At 31.7% G+C, this 18,932-nt stretch overlaps 2 protein-coding genes and 1 long non-coding RNA gene across 5 annotated transcripts; 2 read left to right on the top strand and 1 right to left on the bottom strand.

The window, feature by feature from the left end:
* The first annotated feature begins 1,188 nt into the window (after positions 1-1,188).
* LOC138134864 (prion-like-(Q/N-rich) domain-bearing protein 25) lies at positions 1,189-4,637 on the top strand. 3 transcript variants are annotated; one of them, XM_069053434.1, is made up of 5 exons: positions 1,189-1,342; positions 1,405-1,548; positions 1,731-1,871; positions 1,974-2,234; positions 4,188-4,637. In XM_069053434.1, the coding sequence occupies exons 1-5, from the start codon at positions 1,261-1,263 to the stop codon at positions 4,544-4,546; spliced, it is 987 nt and encodes a 328-aa protein (XP_068909535.1). In that variant the 5' UTR covers positions 1,189-1,260; the 3' UTR covers positions 4,547-4,637. The 3 variants fall into 3 exon arrangements, with proteins under 3 accessions (XP_068909535.1, XP_068909534.1, XP_068909533.1); XM_069053433.1 differs by lacking the exon at positions 4,188-4,637 and adding an exon at positions 2,302-2,751; XM_069053432.1 differs by lacking the exons at positions 1,189-1,342; positions 1,405-1,548; positions 1,731-1,871; positions 1,974-2,234 and adding exons at positions 3,125-3,270; positions 3,333-3,476; positions 3,606-3,746; positions 3,860-4,120.
* A 1,525-nt stretch (positions 4,638-6,162) lies between these two features.
* LOC138134863 (prion-like-(Q/N-rich) domain-bearing protein 25) lies at positions 6,163-7,723 on the top strand. Its single transcript, XM_069053431.1, has 5 exons — positions 6,163-6,321; positions 6,384-6,527; positions 6,684-6,824; positions 6,924-7,184; positions 7,252-7,723. Exons 1-5 carry the CDS (start codon positions 6,231-6,233, stop codon positions 7,614-7,616), a joined length of 1,002 nt encoding a protein of 333 aa, XP_068909532.1. The 5' UTR covers positions 6,163-6,230; the 3' UTR covers positions 7,617-7,723.
* A 212-nt stretch (positions 7,724-7,935) lies between these two features.
* Positions 7,936-8,699, bottom strand: LOC138134865 (uncharacterized). The gene is made up of 3 exons (XR_011160829.1): positions 8,329-8,699; positions 8,149-8,268; positions 7,936-8,063 (listed from the first exon to the last, which is right to left on the bottom strand). It is a non-coding gene; the product is annotated as an uncharacterized lncRNA (long non-coding RNA).
* Between the last annotated feature and the right edge of the window lie 10,233 nt (positions 8,700-18,932).

Genomic DNA, 18,932 nt, shown 5'->3' with positions numbered 1-18,932 from the left:
CAAAAACGCCTTTAACTCAGTCGAACGGGACTGTATTCTAAAAGAAGTGCAGTGTTATACCCCACTTCTTTACCCTTATCTTTATCAATGCTATAGGAATCCTTCAACTTTATTTTTCGGTGATCATTTAATTTCTTCTTCTGTTGGAGCTCAGCAAAGAGATACTTGCGGTCCTATGATTTTTAGTCTTACCATTCAACCAATTATTTTATCTTTGGATTCTCAACTGAATATTTGATATTTAGATGATGGAATCTTAGCTGATTATCCAGAAATAGTTTTGTCCGACTTTAAGAAAGTTATCAATTTATCCAGAAAAATTGATCTTGTGCTGTTCTGGAGACACAGATTTAAAGGTCATAAGGGAATTTCAAAAGTTAGCACCAGGTATTGAAATTTGTGACCGAGGAAGTTTATCTCTTATAGGCTCTCCAATCTTTAAGCAAGGTTTCAAAAACACTGTCGAAAAAACTATACTTACAGTTGAAAATCTTTTAAACAAAGCTGAACTTATGGCTTATTATACCTACTTTAATCAAGAACTGTCTTTTCATACCAAAATTTAATTTTTTATTTAGAACAACTCCATTTTGGAAATTTTCTAATTACGTTAATTCAATTGATTCTTCTTTAAAGTCTTCTTTAGAAAACGGGTCTTTGACTTCTATTCATGTTAATTCAACTTTAGAACCAAACGGACTGTCTCGGGATGATGGAAAATGCCCAGATGGGATGACTTTAGTACTATGGATTAAAGGTCAACCTTTAGTTTGGAACGTTACTATTGTAGATACACTTGCAGACAGTTAGTTACGTTTTGAAAACTTCTGAAATTTCAGGTTTTGCCGCTGAAATGGCCTGCAAACGCAAACATAGCAAATATAGTTCAATTATTTCGTCAAATTACGTATTTAAAGGTTTTGAACTCTTAGGCCCTTGGTGCAAAGAAGCCATCGATTTCATTAATGTCATCGGAAACCGACTTATCGCAGAATCAGGCGATTCAAAATCAAAGAAATCCCTTGTTGAGAGGATTTCCCTTGCCATTCAACGTGGAAACGCTGCAAGCATTCGGGGCACTTTTCCAGATTCCGCATTATTATCGGAAATGTTTGTATAATAAAACAAAATTGTTATGTACTTAAGTTGATTAATTCCAAAAAAATATATCTAACGCAGGTGATTTGATAAAGAGATAAAGATAAAGATAACTTATCTGTAGACTGCTGCTAATGTACAATATTTAACTTTGTTCGAGCCATGTATCGACTTAAATATTCACTTGTTTTTCTAGTTTTGTGTGTTACGATAAATTCTCAGAAACTTGAACAACAAAGGATTCGTAAATATTAATCATTATTATATTTTTGTATCAACTTTACAGAAATCCTGTTTTTGTTTTAGAATCGTACGAACCATGTCAAACTGACAGAGATTGTAAAGAAAATTCCTTCTGTTATGGCAACGACGATGAGATAAAAGGAAAATGTAAATGCCTCAAAGGATTTGAATTAAATAGAAACAGTACATTTTACGAATGTATACAAGGTATGACCACATATACTTATACGTTATTTTTGGGAACATCCCGTCATAAAGAAATTCGATCACGCAAAACAGATAACAGCAGGTTGAGCAATATTAAACTATTTGTATTTGGTATCAGTCATATTTACAACATATTAGCGAATTTCCAAAACGCACCATCGATTTTAATTCTTTTTTCACAGGAGTAAAACTAGAAGAAGCTTGCGAGAAAGATATTCAATGTAGAATCACAGCAGGCTCCTTGGCAAAATGTAATGAGTATAAAATATGCGACTGTGAGGTTGACTCTGCCGGCAAAGATGGAATTTGTTACAAAAAAATGAGTAAGGGCCTTGCATGCAGATATAAAAATATATAATTATTTTCTAAGTTTCGGTTTTATTTTAGAAATGTACTGACTTGTTTTGATTACTTCTGTTTTTTAGAACTTGGGGAAATATGTTTGCACGAAAATAATTGTTACTTGAGCAATGGCAGCTATGGATTTTGTGTTCGGGGTCTCTGTAGCTGTCGGAACGATCAAAAGTCCTCAGCAGACAAAACTCTTTGTGTGAACGTTAGGCAGCTGGGTGAACTTTGCGTCAATGATGAAGAATGCAGCACAGTTCCAAATACACGATGTTTGGAGAAATGTAGGTGTTCTGTCGAATACACATTATCAAAAAACCAAAGCTCTTGCGTGAAAGGTATACATATTTTGAGATAACTCTAGTCCTTTTTCTTTTACTTAAGTTTTGTTTACATATTTTTTAGCCGCCACACAATTTGATGAATTTTGTGAATTTGACGGTCAATGCTCTAAATTTCTCGATAAGAGTATTTGCAATAGTCAGAAATGTACATGTTCGTCGGGTTTTCACGGATATGGCGACAAGTGTGTTGAAACACGAAAAATTGGACAATCTTGCGAAGAAGATGCAGAATGCGTTTACGAAAAGAAATTAAAGGACAACGTCCAATGTTCGAGCAAAAAGTGCACCTGCATGTTTGGGACCAAAGACGACGGTTCTTGTAACATTGAAAAAACTGTTGACGATAATAGTTCAGCCGATCGGTCAACTTTGATAGTTTGTAGTAACATTCTCTTTGTAATTATTTATATAATTATTTGACAATACATTAGTCATATATTTATTTATATCACATTTATATTTGAATATTTTTAAACTGAAGCAATAAAATCCATTTTTCTAACTTTTTAAATTTGTTACTTTTTAGTAAACAAGCAGACGTCTGCTTAGTACACATTTTTTAAAGAAAATAAAGTCTAATTTAATGTATCAAAATATATGGTTCTACTCGTAGAAACCTTTTTCTAGAATGCACAACTATTTTGTGTCAATAGTAATTGCGGGATGAAAAATAAAAGGGTAATACATATAACAAGTGTTCAACTGAATTGTTCATCAAGTTGGCTATGATTGTATTTTTTAAGAGACAACAACATCGTAAATTAAGTTGGTTTTCAATTGAACACATGTTAGATATAACTGATTCTCAAAAATTATATCAACTTAATGCATATGTAAGATATGTATTGTTTTCAAAAAAATCTAGAGAATGTAGATACAGATAAGGATAACTTATCTGTAAACTTCTAATATGTAATAATCAACTTTATTCAATTAATGTTAGCCATGTATGGAATTAAATTGTTTTCAATTGTTTTTTTAACTTTGTTTGTTACCATAAACTCTCAGAAACTTGAGGAACAAAATATTCGTAAGTATCAATCATTATTATGTTTTTTGTATCGACAGCGCAGAACCTTATTTTTGTTTTAGAATCGTACGCACCGTGTCTAAATGACCAGGATTGTAAAAAAAATTCCTTTTGTTATAACAACGATGATGATGTACTAGGAAAATGTAAATGCTTAAAAGGATTTGATATAATTAGAAATGATACATCTTACGAATGTATAGTAGGTATGTTATTTTTGGGAATATCTCGTCATGAAAAACTTAGATTACGTAAGACAGATAATAACAGGTTGAACAATATTAAAGTATTTGTATGCCAAAAATGCACCATCGCATTTAATTCTTTTTTCACAGGAGCCAGACTAGAAGAAGCTTGCCAGAAAGATATTCAATGTACAATAACAGCAGGTCCCTTAGCAATTTGTGATGAATATAAAGTATGCGGTTGTGAGAATGAATCTACTGGCAAAGATGGAATTTGTTACAAAAAAATGAGTAAGTGCTGTGCATGTAGATGTACAAATACGTAATTACATACATAATTCTGTATTTTCTAAGTTTCATTTTTATTTTATAAATGTACTTGTTTTGATTACTTATGTTTTTAGAACTCGGGGAAAAATGTTCGCACGATAATAATTGTTACCTGAGCGATGGCAGCTATGGATTTTGCGTTCTGGGTGTCTGTAGCTGTCGGAACGATCAAAAACCTTCAGCAGACAAAACTCTTTGTGGGAACGCTATGAAGCTGGGTGAACCTTGCACCAATGATGAAGAATGCAACACAGTCCCAAATACACGATGTTTGGAGAAATGTCGGTGTTCTGTCGAATACACAATGTCAAAAAACCAGAGCTCTTGCGTGAAAGGTATAAATATTTTGAGATAAATCTAGTCATTTTTCTTTTGCTTAAATGTTGTTTACATATTTTTTAGCCGCCACAAAATTTGATGAATTTTGTGAATTTGACGGTCAATGCTCTAAATTTCTCGAAGAGAGTATTTGCGACAGTCAGAAATGTACATGTTCGTCGGATTTTCACGATTATGGTAACAAGTGTGTTGAAACTCGAAAAATTGGACAATCTTGCGAAGAAGATGCGGAATGCATTTACGAAAAGAAATTAAAGGACAACGTCCAATGTTCGAGCAAAAAGTGCACCTGCATATTTGGGACCAAAGACGACGGTTCTTGTAACATTGAAAAAACTGTTGACGATAATAGTTCAGCCGATCGGTCAACTTTGATAGTTTGTAGTAATATTCTCTTTGTAATTATTTATATAATTATTTGACAATACATTAGTCATATATTTATTTATATCACATTTTTATTGGAATATTTTTAAATTGAAGCAATAAAGTTCATTTTTTTAACTTTTTAAATTTGTTAATTTTTAGTAAACAAGCAAACGTCTGCTTAGTACACATTTTTTAAAGAAAACAAAGTCTAATTAATTTATCAAAATATATGGTTCTACTCGTAGAAACCTTTTTCTAGAATGCACAACTATTTTGTGTCAGTAGTAATTGCGGGATGAAAAATAAAAGGGTAATATAACAAGTGTTCAACTAAATTGTTCATCAAGTTGGCTATGATTGTATTTTTTAAGAGACAACAACATCGTAAATTAAGTTGGTTAGACAAAGATAGAGACAAAACTCAAAGCCAATTTGATGTACTTTTCAATTGAACACATGTTAGATATAACTGATTCTCAAAAATTATATCAACTTAATGCATATACAGTGTGGAAACTACTTATGGAATAAATTCAGTAATTTCAAAACTAATGACATTTGTCGAAAACGCTGAACAGATCATTTTTTATTTCTCATAGTGCTTATTTTAAGTTGGTCCACTTGTTCATGACGTCATCCATTTTTGAGTTATGACGTCATCAGCAATTTTTTTAAATGACAATCTCCACTTTTTTCTTCTGTTTTTGGTAGACCTTCCTACTACCTAAACGATAAATGAAAAAAATTATTGGCTTACACAACAATTTTTTTGAGAAAACGACAAATTTTAATTCAAAAATTTAATTTAATTTTTAATGTAAAAATTTTAATTGACCTCAAACAAAAACAACAAAATATCGAAAGTTAACAATAAAATGTAATGCAAATGTTGAAATTGTCTTCCGCCAACCATTTGGCACTCACCGACACTTTGTACACTTCGCTCAATAATGTCACGGCTGATTTGTTCCATTTCAGCGCAAATTCTCTGCCTAAATCTTCTAAATTGTTTGGTTTATTAAAATAAATCTTTTATTTTAAATAAACCCATACAAAAAAATTTTTACATTACTAATTATACATAAAATTTTTGAAGTAAAATTTCTCATTTAAAAAAAATTGTTATATACTCGTAAGGTACCAATTTTTTTCATTCATCCTTTAGCTGGTGCGAAGATCTATCAGAAAGAGAAGAAAAAAGTGGGGGTTGTCATTTAAAAAAATTGGTGATGACGTCATACCTGAAAAATGGATGACGTCATGAACAAGTGAAGCAACTGAAAATAAGCACTATGAGAAATAAAAATTGACCGGTTTCAGTGTTTTTCACAAATGTCATTATTTTTGAAATTACTGAATTTATTCCATAAGTATAAGTAGTTTCCACACTGTATAAGTGCTTATTCACAATGGACATAAAACATAAGAAATACCTAAGAATAATTTGTAAATTTGGGCAATTGGAAAATAATGTATGTGTCCATATCACTCGAATATGATTCTTCATGCCTTTTTGTACACAATAATAATGTTCACTGAGGTCACTTCTCATAAGTTACGTAAAAATTAATAGTATATCCACTGCATGTATCATGAATTTCTTATGCCTTATGTCAAGCTTATGTCCATTGTGAATAAGCACTAAGATATGTATTGTTTTCAAAGAAATCTAGAGAATGTAGATGCAGATAAGGATAACTTATCTGTAGACTTCTAATAATCAACTTTATTCAATTAATGTTAGCCATGTATCGAATTAAATACTCAATTGTTTTTTTAACTTTGTGTGTTACCATAAACTCTCAGAAACTTGAGGAACAAAATATTCGTAAGTATCAAGCATTGTTATGTTTTTTGTATCGACAGCACAGAACCTTATTTTTGTTTTAGAATCGTACCAACCGTGTCTAAATGACCAGGATTGTAAAGAAAATTCCTTTTGTTATAACAACGATGATGATGTACTAGGAAAATGTAAATGCTTAAAAGGATTTGATATAATTAGAAATGACACATCTTACGAATGTATAGCAGGTATGTTATTTTTGGGAATATCTCGTGATAAAGAACTTAGATTACGTAAAACAGATAATAGCAGGTTGAGCAATATTAATGTATTTGTATTTGGTATCAGTCATATTTACAGCGTATTCCAAAAATGCACCATCGAATTTAATTCTTTTTTCACAGGAGCCAGACTAGAAGAAGCTTGCCAGAAAGATATTCAATGTACAATAACAGCAGGTCCCTTAGCAATTTGCAATGAGTATAAAATATGCGGTTGTGAGAATGAATCTACTGGCAAAGATGGAATTTGTTATAAAAAAACGAGTACGTGCTGTACATGTAGATGTAAAAATATATAATTATGTATTTTCAAAGTTTCATTTTTATTTTATAAATGTACTTGTTTTGATTATTTGTTTTTAGAACTGGGGGAAACATGTTCGCACGATAATAATTGTTACTTGAGCGATGGCAGCTATGGATTTTGCGTTCTGGGTGTCTGTAGCTGTCGGAACGATCAAAAACCTTCAGCAGACAAAACTATTTGTGGGAACGCTATGAAGCTGGGTGAACCTTGCACCAATGATGAAGAATGCAACACAGTCCCAAATACACGATGTTTGGAGAAATGTCGGTGTTCTGTCGAATACACAATGTCAAAAAACCAGAGCTCTTGCGTGAAAGGTATAAATATTTTGAGATAAGTCTAGTCCTTTTTCTTTTACTTAAGTTTTGTTTACATATTTTTTAGCCGCCACAAAATTTGATGAATTTTGTGAATTTGACGGTCAATGCTCTAAATTTCTCGAGAAGAGTATTTGCGACAGTCAGAAATGTACATGTTCGTCGGGTTTTCACGATTATGGTAACAAGTGTGTTGAAACTCGAAAAATTGGACAATCTTGCGAAGAAGATGCGGAATGCATTTACGAAAAGAAATTGAAGGACAACGTCCAATGTTTGAGCAAAAAGTGCACTTGCATGTTTGGGGCCACAGATAATGACTCTTGTAACGTTGAAAAAACTGTCGACGATAATAATAGCTCAGCCGATCGGTCAACTCTAACAATTTGTATTAATATTTTCTTTGTAATTACCTGCATATTATTTATATAATAATTATTTGACAATACATTAGTTACTTTTATATTTACGTTTGTATTAATATTTGATTATTTTTAAATGTACGAGTAAATTAAGAAGGAAATAAAATCCACCGTTTATAGCTTTTTTAATTTACTATTTCTAATAAACAATTTCATGATTAAATTGAAAATCGGACTAAATTTTTTGCCACGAATTAACATTTTTAATGACTTTAAAATATTAAATAATAAAATTAATTCATTCTGTCCGTGTAGACATGTTAAAAATTACAAAGCCAGATGTGAATTAAGAAAATAACATACATAACACCTATACAATATTTTAAAATTTAAAGATAAAATAAATTTAAAAATAAAACTTTACGAAGAAATTCGTTTTATATAAATTTTAACAAATAAATTATAAGGGTGATGATGGCGTAAAGATGAGGTTCGGCGCTAATAATTTGTTTGGATCCTACAAAATATAGTAATATTAATAGCTATTTTTTAAATTTTAGGTATAAAGTTTCGTAACTTTATACCTTTCATTATGAATTTACTTGAACAGGCGAGTCCAGCTTCAGTGGGGTACAAATCTTCTTTGCACTGACACCTTATTTGATATTCACAAAAAGCTCCCTCGATGCAGTGCTCATCATATCGACATTTTTGACCGACACCTGGATATTTAATCGATGAATCACAAGTACCTAGGTATTTACTCAAAAGTAATAACAAACCTCCGACACATTTATCACCGTAGCTGCTGAGAATATAAAATTGATCACAATAACATGTTTGATTTTGACCACAAACGTATCCAAAAGATGTACCACAGTCACGTTTGTTGTTGCAATATTTTAACAATAGTGAACCTAAAATTGTTACTCATGGAAAAACTTTATATTTACGAGTACCTACCTAAACACATTTCACACCTTTTTGAGATTGAACAGTCGTAAATAAAATCATAAGCACATAACTTACAAAAAATTGGGCTTTCATCATAATGCACAATAGAGGCACATTTATTTTAGATTTGAATTTTATTCTTTAGTTGCCAAGTTGGTAATGTTTGATCGATATATTGTCAATTTTGCATGTATTTGTATTTTCATTGTTCAAGAGTGATAATAGACTTTCATGTGTAGGTGTTGTAAGAAACTAGAACACGTTTCTACAAAATATGCCAAAAAACAATAGAAAAGAAACATTTAAAATTATATTTGATTTTGCCGAAAATTCGAGAATATAAATTTTAAATGTATATTGTCAAATAGTGATGCATTTTCCTGAAAAAAGTGTTCTCTTAATCCGTAAACGTTACTCTGGATGGAACAACTATACAGGGTGTTATGGAATTAATAATAACTATATTCTATCTCGTGATTCGGAAGTCACGTTAAGCCATTGGTCCCGGTCTATTGAGTTGGTCATCACGCCCCTCATAGATTTGTAAACCAGTCCTAGACTGTGTAACAACATTTTTTCATTTTTTTTTTTTTTATAATAATAAATTTAATCACCAATAGAACTAAACATTTTTTACACGTTGATCTTTTTTTAATCGAATATTCTTTTTACATTTTTCTAACTCCTAAACTGACACTTCGCTCATGGGATAATCATCAAGTGAAACGAAAACTAACAAAACAATTCTTTTTTCGTGAGGGGGTATGAATTTTAGGGTTCAAATTATATTTAATTTTAACTCTGTTTGGAAAAATTTGTGGAAAGAATTATAAATTTTAAAAATGTTTATTTTAACGAGTCCTATTGGTGATAAATTTATTACGTGGACTTCCATAAAACCCAGTATAAACCGTATGTGTACATTAATTTTTTTTTGTTTAATTAATAATTGAAAAAAAACACTATTGCACTATTTCATAAAACTATGGAGATAGGTACACATCTACACTAAAGTAGGTAGGTATATAAAAAGTAACGGTTTCCCAAATGAATGTAAGAGAAAATGTTGGAAAAAAAGTGGTTACTAACAACAATTAAATAGTATATTGTTATTCGAGTTGCACAAGACAGTCTATTGTCGAACGAGCGGGTTTAGAGCACGACGAACACAGTGAGGAACGAGCAACGAGTCTTGTAAAACGAGTGCAACATGCTATTCTTTCTACTTCGGCTTCAATTACCAACATTTTAGATACATTTTTTGTTCTTCACTGATGGTTAATGTATTCATGCGATTTTCTTGCCGAATATACCTCTGCATAGATTCATATCCTGAAAATTTTATTTTCGTGCACTGCTATCAGCAATGCACTGAAAAAATTTTTGGGATAGAATCTATGTATCGGGATATTATAAGTGAAAATTTCTAAAAATATTGCAACTTTTTAGTTTAAATTATGCTGAGAGAAACGGATTCGTTAAATTGGACCAAATTATGAGAAGAAGAATTATAACAAATTCACAAAGTTGCTGTGATAGTTTGAGTAAGAATTTTACTGAATTTGTCGCCAAATACCTGACTGAAATAAATAATGGACAAAGTATTCAAAAATGTCGAATTTTAATGCAAATTCAAAACTAGGATATCATAACTTTCAAGATAATTAAAGAGGAAACTGATCTGTCATCTGTCATCTTCTTAATTAGTGTTGGGTGGTACAATTTCAGGTGGTCATTAGAATTTCCCGTTCTCTTCATTCACATTTTTATTTCTGTTTGAAAAGTTGCTTGTGCTGCTTCGTGCCCTACACATTTTATTTTATTTTTTTTTCTCTTAGTTTGATGCATAAAACATGCCTGAAAATTTTATAACTATTATCGTTGTACGTGTGTAAAGATTTCCATCATTTCAGATAATTCAGTCTTAGTGATCTTCATCCACTTATTAATAATATACGGGTAATAGCGCGAGTGCTTTGTGCTGACAAAAACCATTTTTTTTTTGTAAACGAATTGCTCAGAAACTGTTCACGATTTGCCATTTGGTATAGTTTGTCCAGCGAGAGATCGGTTGACATGAAAATCACTAAATTCTACAGAGAAAGTAATACGTAGCGTGCACAAAATTTTAAATATATCCTTCAAGCAGTAACATTTTTTGCCCTGAAATTATGCTTTAATTAATGCATTCTAGTGCACTTTGTAGAGTTGGGTTACAAGCCTACAATTTAAACTCTCCCAAACTCTCACTGGACGAAATAAAGCAATTTCATTCTTGATATTTTCTTTAGTGGCTTTATACTAAAATGAACCTTTTGTTAGATAACTCATCTACTAAACTCACAATATCAAATGATAAACCTAAAATCACTATAACATTAATAAATGCAAGATTGGCAAATTTTCTGAGTAAATTGTTTGTCCTTGGAAATTTTTAAATTAACATTTAAGGTATCGTTCCGTGAATCTGAAATATTTATTTGACCAACAAAATCTAATTTATCTTGCATTTGAAATTATTGTACAATCGTATCATTAATTAGAATTGAAGATATAATAAACCATTTAAACCAAGATGCAATTCTGCGAGTTTGAATATTATATTTTGTGTTTTGACAAAATATTTTTTTACGAATGAAGGTCAAGACTAATTGTGATGTCTCCAACCCTGCAAAAAGTCAAATCCCCCACATAGCATCAAGTGCCCGGCTCACAGGATTAATAGAAACAATAGAAACAGTCCTAAATTATGCTGTTTGCAAATATTCCACACGTACGAGTATAAATATAATTCACACAATTTGAAGAACATCGAACAAAAGCATTAAAGCAACGTAAAATATATATATTTTAATTTAAGATAAACGAGTCAGGCAGGAGAAAAAGAAAATCTAGAAAAAGTATCAATTCTATTATTTCAATGAGTACAACAAAAAAGCTTATGCAATGGTTATATTGTGTGCAGGTGGTTAGTTCAGTTTGTCGCTCACAGTCAAGTGGACATCATCATATCACGCATCTCTATTAGAAAGCCAATTTTGTGAAATATTAACAAGATCTTGTGCCTGCGACGCTGAATTTTTAATCTAAAGGTATTGTGCTACACTTCGACATATAAATTTCGTAGAGAATAATTTTTTCTGCACTAACATTTATTAGAAAACTTGCTCATCCTATTAGATTTTGACGAAATTTCCCTTCTATAACAGGGGATTTGCGAACAATAAATCTATATTTTTTAATTGGTACATTGTGTATCGAAGTTAATATCTTTTTATTTCACAAATTGTGCGGAAATTACTAAATTTTTGGCGTGCTTAGTTTAATTTTAGAGTTATGCAAATAAAATAAATCTTCTCCTCATTTGCCTACTCGTACATGTCTTTGCAACAATCTCTAGTAAAACCAAACACTTCAAAAGTAATTTAAACAATTAATGCTAAAAGAATTTTGTTTAAAAGTTTCGTCTGAATTGTTTGTCTCCGACAATAGTCCGATCAGTAGGGGATTATGCCTTACAAAAGGTGGGGTAGTAACGATTTTGAAGTATATTGTTTGAGTACCTAGTGATCCTAATAAAAAATACAAGTTTTCGTCCTAGGGGGCGGTGAGCGCGAGCCGTCATCTTGAATGAAAAGTACAAAAAACAGGTTTTCATAGAATAACTCGAAAACTGTTCATTATATGAGAAAAATGTTCAAATTAAAGTTGTAAAAGATAAAATTTGGCAACTATTTTTTATTTATACTTTTCTTGCAAGTTTAATAAGGACTGATATACAATCGACCAAAGATGCAATTTAAGGAAATTTTTACTCAAAAAACGTCAAACTTTAGGTATTGTTAGTAAATTTTGCAAATGATCAAATACAATATTTTTTTGTGTAATAAATAACTATTAACAATTGAATTTATCAATATTATGAGTACTAGCGTATATGAAAATTTAATTATTGGAAAAGTGTTACGGGGGCGAACTAAGAAAATAGTATTTTGATTTTTTTTTATTGTATCACATTAATACAATTGGATCAAACAACATTCGTTTATACCTGCTCTTGACTATATTTACTCCAAAACACGTTAACATAGCGATGAAATTTGAAATGTTCATAATTTACGCTAGTAAATTAAAAAAAAAAATTCAATTTTGTATTAAATAATATATTACAACTTTACAACTTTTATTTGAACATTTTTCTCATATAATGAACAGTTATCGAGTTATTCTGTGAAAACATGTTTTTTTGCATCTTTCTTTCAAGATGGCGGCTCGCGCTCACCGCCCCCAAGGTCGAAAACTTGTATTTTTCATCAGGGTTATTACTCAAACAACATATTTCAAAATCATTACTACCCCACCTTTTGTAAGGCAACGACCATTTTTATCCCCCACTGACGGGACTACAAGGATAAAGGTGCACTTTAAAAAATAAAATCTTTTAATTTTAATTCACTTTTAAAAATATTGTTATCACTCGTAAACGTAACGAGGAGAAAAAGAAAATATAGAAAAAGTGTTAGCTCTAATTAATTACATCAATGAGTACAACAAAAAAAATTATGCAATGGTTACATTATGTACAGGTCGTTAACAGTTTCTCGTTAATAGTTAATAATTAACTAATAAATAAACCTTAGGCAACCAGATATACTCCAGTTGTACAATTTATATTAATTTGATTTTAGACCTTCCTTATTTACGTTTTTAATGGTTTATTATTCATTTTTTTGCAAGTTGAAGCCGTTGAAGGATCACTAGTATTTTATTTTTAGAACGATTTAAATTTTTGGTGGATATACGGCATGTATAAATTTCATTGCATTTCGTTTAGTGTTTAAATACTAAACTCGCTATAACATGGCCACATTTTGTAAATAAATTTTTTGTCCCTGGAAATCTTAAATTAACATTTAATGCATCGTTCGGCGTATCAGAAATATTCATTTCACAAAAGCAAATTTATGTTCATTTGTATGATTGTACAAATTGTATCATTAGAATTGAAGTTTTAATAAACCATTTCAAGCAAGCAACATTTAATTCTGCTAATTTAAAAATTATATTTTGTGTTTTGTCAAAATATTTTTTTACGAGTGAAGGTCAAGACCAATTGTGATGTCACTAACCCTGGAAAAATTAAAATCCCCCAACGTTGAATCTCGCGCCCGGCTCAGAAGCATAAAAACAGTATTAAATTCCGTCGTATTCAAATATTGCAACGTTTTAATTCGCACAATTTGAAGAACTTTGCAGTTTCATTAAATCAACGTAAAACATATTTTTTATTTAAGATAAATGAGTCACAAGGAGACAAAGAAAATCTAGAAAAAGTGTCAATCCTATCATTTATTAATTAAATTACGTTAATTAAAACAACAAAAAAACGTACGCGACGGTTACATTGTCTGCGCCGCAGGTGATTTGGTGGTACCTGCGTTGTACTGTGCAGTTTCCCGCTAACTATTACGTTGACATCATCATCTCTCGTGGAAAATTAACCAATTTTGGAAAATCTTGTGCCTGTGACAGTGAATTGGGAATCTAAAGGTAATTTGCTTCACTTTGATATATAAATTTCGTAGAGGACAGTTTTGTCCGCAGTTATTGGCTCGTTACCACAAATCTGTCATGGATTCGACTGTTTCAATTTCGGTTAAATTCAACATTAATTTGTTAGAACACTTGCTCATTCTATTAGATTTTCACGAAATTTCCGTTTATAACAGGGGATTGATGAACAATCAATCGATATTTCTTGATAATTGCTGTTAATTTATCTCTTAACCTTAACTTTTACATATCTTTGCAACAAATTCTAATGAAACTAAGGGCCGGTTGCACCAACGTGAGTTAAATAAAATAGGTATACGAAAACATTGTTATAACAATAGGTGGTCATTGTTAACTTTAACTACTTCTGGAATTTTCCCGTTTTTTCTGGCTAGACAGCCTCAGGGCGCCCTCCTACATCGTTTTCCACCACTCAAACCTTATGCAAATGAATTTTCCTTGCCGTTTTTCAATAAGGGCTGCAGAGCTGCAGTACCGGCTCTTAATTTGAAACAATAATATGTTATTATTGTATTTTTTAATCCAAGATTTGCCAAAACAAAATAATATCTGCATTTTTCCGAGCATTTTTCATTAACTCGTGAGACTCGGATATCAACATACACTATTTTGTATTGGATTGGCAATCCACAATACATTAGTTATTCCTTGTCTCGTTACGTCAGCTAGCCGTTGCAGCCGACACAAACGCGTCAAATTCGTCATTCTAGAGCCTGAATTCGCCTGAATATCATATTTGGCCTTGAGTTGACCAATGAACTTCAAGTATTATACAGTGTGGAAATTACTTATGGAATAAATTCAGTAATTTCAAAACTAATGACATTTGCCGAAAACGCTGAAACAGGTCAATTTTTATTTTTAATAATGCTTATTTTAAGTTACTTCACTTGTTCATGACGTCATCCATTTTTGAGCTATGACGTCATCACCAATTTTTTTAAATGACAACCACAACTTTTTTCTTCTCTTTCTGATAGTCCTTCCTACTACCTAAACGATGAATGAAAAAAATTGGTTCCTTACATAACAATTTTTTTGAGAAAATAGCAAATTTTATTTAATTTTTAATGTACTTATTTTTTTTCTATGTGGTTATTTAAAATCGAGGGTTTACTTTAATAGACCAAACAATTTAGAAGATTTATAACAGAGAATTCGCGCTGAAATGGAACAAATCATTGAGCGCGGTGTACAGTGTCAAAAGTTGGCGGGGGGTAATTTCACCATTTGCGTTACATTTTATTGTTAACCTTAGATGTTTCTTTCTTTCTGTTTAAGGTCAATTAAAATTTTTACATTAAAAATTAAATTAAATTTTTGAAGTAAAATTTGTCATTTTCTCAAAAAAATTGTTATCTAAGGTACCAATTTTTTTCATTAATCGTTTAGGTAATAGTAAGGTCTATCAAAAAAAGAAGAAAAAAGTCAGTCATTTAAAAAAAAAATGGTGATGACGTCATGAACAAGTGAAGATAAGAGCGGCGATAAGAGCGAAGTACCATTGTTTTCAAATGGCAGTTCGCTTTTATCGCCGCTCTTATCGCTCATCGCAGCTCCAACATAATCACACCCTAAGGAAACGTTTATGTTGAAGCTGCGATGAGCGATAAAAGCGGCGATAAGTGCGAATTGCCATTTGAAAACCATGGCAGTTCGCTCTTGTCGCAGCTTTTATCGCTCATCGTAGCTCCAACATAAACGTACCCCTAGGAATAAAAGCGAACTGCCATTTGAAAATAATGGTATTTCACTCTAAGCGCAAGCTTGAAGCACAACAAGAGAGAAAAAAAGGCATTTGCTTAAATGGTGGGAAACGATCTAGGAGGACGCCCTGAGGCTGTCTAGCCAGAAAAAACGCGATAATTCCAGAAGTAGCTAAAGTGAACAATTACCCAATAGGTAATTAAAATAACGAAGCATTTTAACCTACAGTTAACTTTAACTGGCGTTTGCGCAACAGGCCCTTAGGGGTACCTCAGATAATTAACAAATCGTTAACGAAACAGTAACACAATGCTTCAACAATATCAGTTGTTATGGTTTTGAATTTGCAATGTCTTATCGAGTCTTACCGGGTTTCGTGAATGACCCCCTTAATCAATAAACTTTAGGCAAACCGATATATTCCAGCTGAACAATTTTAATTATGTAATTTGATTTTATACTCAAGTATAAATAGTATGTAGTAATTATCGAGTATCTACATTCAATATACAAAACTTGCAAAGAAAATATTTTCAAAAGTTTATCATTAAATTTTGGACATCATTCTTATGCCACATTAAAATAATTATTCTAAATCATGCTTTATTGAAATTGTCACATGAATGATGAAATTGTTCTACAATTTGTCAGTATGCCAGATGTTTAAAATACACTGGCCGGCACAAAAAACGGCTCATTATGATTTCTTTATTAAATGATCATGAAATTATATTTGTGCTTATTTTTCTGTATTATAGTTAAATTCGGATATTTTCAATGAACGGGAGTGCTATGGTCACCATGGCAACTGAATTGTTTTGTTTAAATAAATTATTAGCAAATTTGCGCTACTTCCATGTTGTTTTTGTCGGTTGATTTACGTGTTAAAAGATTTAATTTGACAATACGAGATACTAATTCAAAATGCTGTTCAAATTTTGGCAATTTTTCATAACATAATTTTTTTTCTAAAAAATTACTTTTATTTTTGTTTCATTAAAATTTTATTTGCTGTGTTTAATATTTTGTTTGTCGGATATTCTTTGGCAAAGAATAACTTAAATAACACTTATCAACAGTGTTAGGACAAAATAGTTCCGGACAAGTCGACCAGTACAACTTTGCGTGATCCCTCGGTCGCACATAAACACGATTCAGCTGGTTCGCCTGTTATTTAAAGCGAACCAGCTGAATCGTGTTTATATGTGAGCGGGGTATTACGCAAAATTGTACTGGTCGACTTGTCCGGGACTATTCTGTCTTAAGACTACTTATCAATACATGATATAAAAAAAAATTCTAAGACAATTAATTACTTAATTATACATCTTAATAAAATTCAAAGTGAGTCGTTTTTTGTGTCGGTGAGTGTATGAAGTTTTTGATTTTTATTTATTTATTCTATATTTTTCATTACATAATTAAAACCTCGTTACGAACAAGTGAAGCCACTTCAAATAAGCACTATGAGAAATAAAATTGACCTGTTTCGTCGTTTTTGATAAATGTTTTGAAATTACTGCATTTATTCCATAAGTAGTTTCCACACTGTATATGTGTCTCAGAAATAAGTAGGTACATTAATTTCAACCAGTGACAGTTCTCGTCAAGAACAACAAAATTTTTATGTATCATTTTTTCGAGATATAATTTTCATTGCAGTATTTTTTTTTTTCCATCAGGACTAGGTTTCGTCCATTGACGGGTGCGACATTGAGGTCGGGTCGGCGCGGACCGCTTGTGGACTGGAAATAAAGGGTAATTTAATTTTCACCCGCCTTTGTTTATTAATCTCCAATTTCTTTTTTTTTTTTAATTACAGTAGGTCCGATACTTTGAAGATGAGGGGACTCGTCGCAAATTGCGACAGAAGTAGAAGCCACAAAGGACAGACACTATTTTTCTGTTATTACCTAATTGTTTAAAAAAAAAATGGACTGGAAAAAAGTTCACCTACACAAATGAAAAACGGATGTGTGTGGGCTGTGATCGAAATGCATTATTAATAATTCGAAACAGTTGAGGAAATCAACTGGTTTTAAACAAATAATTTAATAGATTTCCCTTCGCGTGTCACGTATCAGATGCGAGCGAATAATGCTCCGTTGCTATTTGAATAAGCAATAACTCTCTGCTCTATTATCCGGAAGTTTGTTTGCAAAAATTGAACGCGATTTAGAGGCCGATTTCAAGTTGAATTGCAACTTGTATTGTCATGGTAACGGCACAAAATTGCAAGTTTGAGAAAGATGACGCATATTAGTAGTTAATGTGTAGGACAAAGATAGCTACACATTTGCGCTGCACCACCTATTTGTCACCCTGTGTGGCAAAATGCATGGATAAACTTGACGCTACTTGTAACTGCTGTTGCAAATAAATATACATATTTTCTTTTTGGTCAGCGATAAATAATAAATTTCGTTGGTCAATATTGTCGATAGGGAGATTTTGTTTTTTTCATTCATCAGGATTAGGTTTCGTCCAACGACGGGTGCGACATTGAGGTGGGTCGGCGCGGACCGCTTGTGGACTGGAAATAAAGGGTAATTTAATTTTCACCCGCCTTTGTTTATTAATCTCCAATTTCTTTTTTTTTTTTAATTACAGTAGGTCCGATACTTTGAAGATGAGGGGACTCGTCGCAAATTGCGACAGAAGTAGAAGCCACAAAGGACAGACACTATTTTTCTGTTATTACCTGATTGTTAAAAAAAAAAACTGGACTGGAAAAAAGTTAACCTACACAAATGAAAAACGGATGTGTGTGGGCTGAGTTCGAAATGCATTATTAATATTTCGAAACAGTTGAGGAAAGCAACTGGCTTTAAACAAATAATTTAATAGATTTCCTTTCGCGTTTCACGTATCAGATGCCAGCGAATAATGCTCCGTTGCTATTTGAATAAGCAATAACTCTCTGCTCTATTATCCGGAAGTTTGTTTGCAAAAATTGAACGCGATTTAGAGGCCGATTTCAAGTTGAATTGCAACTTGTATTGTCATGGTAACGGCACAAAATTGCAAATTTGAGAAAGATGACGCATATTAGTAGTTAATGTGTAGGACAAAGATAGCTACACATTTGCGCCGCACCACCTATTTGTCACCCTGTGTGGCAACATGTATGGAAAAAATTGACGCTACTTGT

This window comes from Tenebrio molitor, chromosome 7 (genome assembly GCF_963966145.1).
Source record: "Tenebrio molitor chromosome 7, icTenMoli1.1, whole genome shotgun sequence".
Classification (NCBI taxonomy): Eukaryota; Metazoa; Arthropoda; class Insecta; order Coleoptera; family Tenebrionidae; genus Tenebrio; species Tenebrio molitor.
The sequence above is the reverse complement of the archived record's forward strand: the minus strand, read 5'-3'. Positions and strand labels throughout refer to the sequence as shown.